We start from the raw sequence: 6189 nt of genomic DNA, 5'->3' as shown, positions 1-6189 counted from the left end.
AACCTATTGGTTGCTCTCGGCTGACGTACATTCCAATCACATGTGCCGTTCAACGGGCTGTGCGTGATTGACAGTGCTCTGCCGATGACACGAATAACAAGCAACTTTCGCGGTTGATTTTGATTTCCATTTTCTGGAACCATGGCTGTTTCCCAAAGTGAAGGCTGCAGCCTTGCTAGGACGCGTCCTTGCTAGTCGCGTCCTATGGAGATGAGACTCTTTGTAGGGTGTTCGAATTCTCAGTGGTCCACTATATAGTGGACTTAAAATAGGGTACATACGATGTCCCCTACATGTTACTCCCGTATACCACAATGCAATGCGGTTGTATTTTTCCAGGGGAGAAGAAGAAGCTGAATAACCGCGAAAACGAATGCATTTAATGATGGAGTCTCCGGCTTGTGTTTAGAAATGTCAACAATTTATTTGGGATTTAACATTCAAAATTAATTTAAAAAAACTTGAACAAGGAAATGTAACATTCAACATCAATACAACCTCCAGCCCGGTTTGTTTAGATGATGTCGGCGCATCACGTCACACAAATACCAGGCGCATTTACTGACGCAAATGACGTTTAGAAATGTTAGGCGTAGTGTCCGAATTCTCGTTCCCTATTCCCTATATAGTGCACTATATCATGTACACTATATAGGGAATAGGGAACGATTTCGAACACAGCTTCTGGTTCCAGAAAATGGAAATCAAAATCAACCGCGAAAGTCGCTTGTTATTCGTGTCATCGGCAGAGCACTGTCATTTTTTTATGACAGTGTATTTTTTCAAAAGCCAGTTTTGAAAAAATACGTTGCAATGTCGTAAACGTACACCTTTACAAGTTTTTAAAACTAAATATTCAACCTTTCAAAACGTATTTCTCAATGTATGAACACCTGTTTGCAGAATCCCATTTACAAGGTTTCAAAACCGGGCAACAATGAAATACACTGTTAGAACAGTGCCAGATTTGAAACTCTGCAAATGCGCTGGTGAAATTGTTTGAACTTTGAAAATGTGTTAGTGAAAATGATGAAGAAGATAAAATAGAACACAAGATCATGTTTACAGATGTTTGAATTTTATTTTTATTTTTTTTCAGGTTATAATCTCTTTTTTCAGTGTTGCAAAACCTTTTTTACAAGGTGTTGAGTTTTCAAACCCAGACTTACAAGCCTTTGAAACTTTTTTTTTCAGGTTTGAATTATGGCAGGAAACTGACTCCATAGGGGTGTTGCAAAACAACCTGCAAAAAACCCCACAGCTGAGACTTGCAGGAGCAGATTCGAGCAGTTGTAAAATGGTTTTGTGCTCGCTCATTAAAATGCTGAATTAACATAGCGTTCACAGATGTGCAACTTCTGATGCATTTGTTCAAATTTGGGTTTACGAATGCACACCTTTTGGGCATGTTCTCAGATTATGAAACACGGGTGTGCGAATGTGTTTTGCACCAACTGCGCTGCAATAATTGTAGCAAAAGGATTTGTGCACCTGTAACACAGATTAGCGTACTCGTAGACCCTATTTTGTGTTTACAATGGTATAAAAAATATTTTATTTTTTTTACGACTACAAATGTACTGTTACACATTTGTGACTTTAGAGTACACATGCAAAATAAATATATACGACTTCAAATTTACTGTGACTTTTGTGTACGCATTCAAATTCTGCAGTTACAGGTGCTAAAGACTTTTGCTACAATAATACCTTCATAATTCTGATACACCTACTTCTAGACATCGTAACTCATTCCTTTTTCAACCGTTTACCATCGTTCAAACCATTAAACAAATCTACACACTTGTATCTTCAATACTATCCAAACGGAATTTTTATAGCATTTATACTTTTTTCAGAATCACAGTTTTAGTTTCAAACCGGCGTCGTTTTCAGTTGCTTATAATAATTTAGGTCACCATAGCAACGCCGGTAAACAAACCCCGCCGAATAGTTGAATCTCTGGACTGAAAAGGCAGATCTGAGGTGCGTTCAGAATCGCGAACGTTCGCGAACGATTTTAAACATTTTCCGTTAAACGAACATAAGCAAGCAAACGTTTACGAACATAGGCAAACTGTCTGAAGAGGTAGTTCTCCACAAACAGATGCTCTCTTCGGCTACGTGACATTCGTTGCCATGGCATTAAACTAAACTATATTAATAATAATAATAATAATAATAATAATAATACATTTAATTTAGAGGCGCCTTTCAAGACACCCAAGGTCACCTTACAGAGCATATAGTCATCATACATTATTTAAAAAACAAGACATTGTGTAAAAATAAATAAACATAAGCAATAAGAAATAAATAAAACAAAAACAAGACAAAACAAAACAAAAAAAAACAATCAAAACAGTGATCAGTTAGACGTTGTGTGCGAGTTTGAACAGGTGAGTTTTGAGTTGTGACTTGAAGGTTGTAATGGTGTCTGATTGTTTTATGTGTGGGGGGAGGGAGTTCCAGAGCCTGGGTGCTGAACAGCTGAATGACCGGGCACCCATTGTAGTGAGTCGTGATGTGGGGATACATAGTAGTCCAGCAGAGGTTGAGCGGAGGGAGCGGGAGGAAGTGTATTCTTGGAGGAGGTCACAGAGATAACTGGGGGCTAGGTTGTGGAGAGCTTTGTAGGTGAGGAGTAGGGTTTTGTATTGGATACGGTAGTGTACTGGGAGCCAGTGAAGTTGAATGAGGACAGGGGTGATTGTCAGATGATTTGGTGCAGGTGATGATCCGGGCGGCTGAGTTCTGAATGATCTGCAGTCTGTTGATGAGTTTGGTGGGGAGTCCGGTGAGGAGGGCGTTGCAGTAGTCCATGCGTGATGTGACAAATGAGTGAACTAGGATTTCAGTGCTGGATTGGGTCAGTAATGGGCGGAGTCTGGCGATGTTGCGGAGGTGGAAGAATGCAGTCCGGGTGATGTTGTGAATATGGGGTGCGAATGAGAGGGTGTTGTCCATATTATATATTGATTTAATATATATCCATATTGAAATCATTTACTCCTTTCCTACACAGAAAGCAATAGATAAAACGTTTCTTTTGCATCCTAAAATGCGATTTGAACGTTATATCGCAGTAAGTGGGTACAACTTCGGTGACGTAGCCCTCTATTCTTGAATTTTCCGTACTGGTTGTCTGCAGTAGGCTTTCAATGAGGTCGACCACTTGCAAACCCTCTTCTGTAAACTCTTCCATTAACATGGAGGCTGCCGCTAATACCATGGCCTTCGTATCCATTTTTTTCGTTTACAGTTTGTTTAGAACGGTGTTCAAAAATCGTTCAAAATTAATTGTTTAATGTCAACGCGTTCGTTGCGAACGTTCGCCTATGTTCGCTGAACTTGAACGCACCTCTGATTCGACTCAGAAAATTCAGAGTCTGGGACCCTGAATGAATCTGTAAACTGGCAGTTTACACAGATTAAGATGTTCAAATGTATTTAAAAAAGGTTAAGCTAAAACATGCTTAGATAAAGTTTTCAAATTGTGTTGTTTAAAAACGCAAAAAGATGTAATGTTTCAGAAATATGTTTAGAAAATATGTTCCAAATGTTTTAAAATTATGATCGGAGTTGTTTGAAATGTGTAAAATAATTAAAATAGCTTTCAAAACACGGGTATTTAGAAATAAAAATTTGGGGGGGGGGGGGGGGGGGCTCAGCTGAAAACCCCTGACGTAGACGACACCACCCCTCCCAGTCAATCAGAATCGAGCATTCTTAAATGAAGTAGAATAAATAAACACACACACACACACACACACACACACACACACACACACACACACACACACACACACACACACACACACACACTTTTGGCAGGTTGTCAAAATAAAATTAGTGGAAATTCCTCAAATCCTTGCCAACTGCTCCTTTAAGAGAGCTATGCTTAATACTAAACAAGTACAATTAATTTAAATATTTATGCTCAATGTATTAGTCAAGATGGTTTATTTATTTAAGCACTTGCAATTTTGGCAGGTAAAACCACTATGGAGAACCTAGAAGACATTTTGCATTTCAACAGCTCAAAAGGGTACCATTTATCCAGCCACCAGACCAAGTAGGCCTATGTAGGCTGCTCAAAGAGTTGATAAATAGACCCATCAACGTAAACTATTTGGTTCAGAGGTAATTTAATGAGTCATCTTCCACTTAGACTAGTCCACTAAGTCTTTCGCTCAGCTCCCACAGCTTTTTAGCTGCAACATCATCCTTAGCTTTAGGATAGAGATCCCTGACTGTGCAGTTGGAGAAATATCTGCCACTGAGGCCTTCGATGCCATCCTGGAGAGCACAGTGCAGAGTGGTTTGGGCCCCCTGTTCCGTGTTCTTGAAGAAGAAGGCAGTGATGGGCTTGAGCAGAGCTTTAAGCACATTGCTCGAGTTACGGCTAATCTCGGAATTTATGGCTCCTGAAACAATGAAAGAATTAGTCAATTAGCAAACCCACAAATACAACCAATACTACTTACTAAACTGGTGTTTAGTTGGTCAGATTGATGCATGATTCTAGGAACTCACCTGGATGGAGGCTGTAGCAGGTGACTTTAGTGCCCTGGAGTCTCTTTGCTAGCTCGTGGGTAAAGAGCACATTACACAGTTTACTGTCACTGTAGATCTGCATGGTTTGCCAAAACGAGGTCCCTGTGCCCAAAGCCTTGTGAGTGTTCAGACACTTAAAGTCGATCTTCCCAAAGTTATGTCCCACAGATGACACGGTGACCACCCTGCTTGGGCCACATGTCTTTAGCCTCTCCAGCAGTAGGTTGGTCAAGAGGAAGTGACCGATGTGGTTGACTCCGAACATCATTCCCAAGCCATCTTCCGTCTTACCTTGCAGAAGGATCCCTGTGGACCAAATGGCGATAGGTCAAAACCCTGCATTTTATTCTTCAGAGAAAACCTAATCAGCACTTCCCCATTCTATCTTAACTCACAGGGGGAGTCTATGTAACACAAAATGCATCACTAAAGGCAATTTAAAATAGAATTTACCAGCATTGTTGATCAGAAGGTCCAATCTGTCTTCGGTTTTTAGGAAGTTCTCAGCAAAGGTGCGAACAGACTTTAAGCTCCCAAGATCCAACTGCATGAACACCACTTCTTTGCTCCTGCTCTCCTAATGCCACACATGAAGAGTTTTCGATAAAGCTTTTTATGTCATTGCCAGTGTTGCCAGATTGGGTCCGATTTCCCACCCAATCTAGCAACCCTGGCTGAAGCGCGCTGCAGCCAAATCTGACCCAATCTGGCAACACTGGTCATTGCCATTTAAAAGGAATGAAGGCCCAAGTTTATTTACCTCTATGACTTCAGCCAGAGCAATTTCTCCTCTCTGTTGACTTCGACAGGCAAGAATGACCCTGGCGCCTCTTTTAGCCAGAGTTATGGCCGTCTTCTTTCCGATCCCTGTGTTGCTACCTCCAGACGTATGGAGAGAAGGAATAACAATTGTTTGATGAATGCGATTATTACATATGATTATTCACTCTTTTTATATGCCTGTGTGTCTGTGTATATTGTGATTTAAAGGTAGGCCTAACTGTTTAAACAAGGTCAGAGTTAAGACGTTTGTTGTCCATCCGTTTCGTTGCAGTAACAAAAAAATAAAAAGTATACGAATACCCATGTTAAATAAATGGGTTGAATTCCTTACCAGTCACAATCACAGTTTTCCCATGAAGTTTAGCAGTGCTTGTGCATCGGTTTCCTTTGACGAATAAATTGTGGAAAATATACCCGATGCCAATAACGCATCCCACAATCAATAGAAAGTAAGACATCATGTCGGACATATCCGTCTTTAAAAAGTAACGAGAGCCAAACTGAGTGGTAGAAGCAGAGGTAGACCTAAAAGAGTGAAGAGCTATCACTATTTGTAGCAACACCCCCTGATGAATCAAACCTCCACAACCGGAAAAGCATGATCCTGTGACTGTCGCCAAATGGGTTGGGTTTTGAAATATACTTAAGAAACTTGTACAATTATTAAGCCTCAAGTCTTAAACAGTGCTGGTATTTTACATGTGACTTTGACAAATAAGTTTATGCAGTGCATTATATTCATAATAACCCTGTGCAACATCCATAAGGTCTAGAGAGTAGATCTATTCACATGCAGTGTCATGTGCGTAGTCTTCTCACTATTACATAATAAAATATGTCTAAAGGCGA

At 40.3% G+C, this 6189-nt stretch overlaps 1 protein-coding gene across 1 annotated transcript; it reads right to left on the bottom strand.

The window, feature by feature from the left end:
• Positions 1-3948: 3948 nt before the first annotated feature.
• dhrs13b.1 (dehydrogenase/reductase (SDR family) member 13b.1) lies at positions 3949-5938 on the bottom strand. The gene is made up of 5 exons (XM_030381238.1): positions 5672-5938; positions 5318-5436; positions 5011-5134; positions 4537-4863; positions 3949-4427 (listed from the first exon to the last, which is right to left on the bottom strand). The coding sequence occupies exons 1-5, from the start codon at positions 5808-5810 to the stop codon at positions 4168-4170; spliced, it is 969 nt and encodes a 322-aa protein (XP_030237098.1). The 5' UTR covers positions 5811-5938; the 3' UTR covers positions 3949-4167.
• Between the last annotated feature and the right edge of the window lie 251 nt (positions 5939-6189).

This window comes from Gadus morhua, chromosome 16 (assembly GCF_902167405.1).
Source record: "Gadus morhua chromosome 16, gadMor3.0, whole genome shotgun sequence".
In the NCBI taxonomy this organism is placed as follows: domain Eukaryota; kingdom Metazoa; phylum Chordata; class Actinopteri; order Gadiformes; family Gadidae; genus Gadus; species Gadus morhua.
Note: the sequence above shows the minus strand (reverse complement) of the source record. Positions and strands in the feature narration are given on the sequence as shown.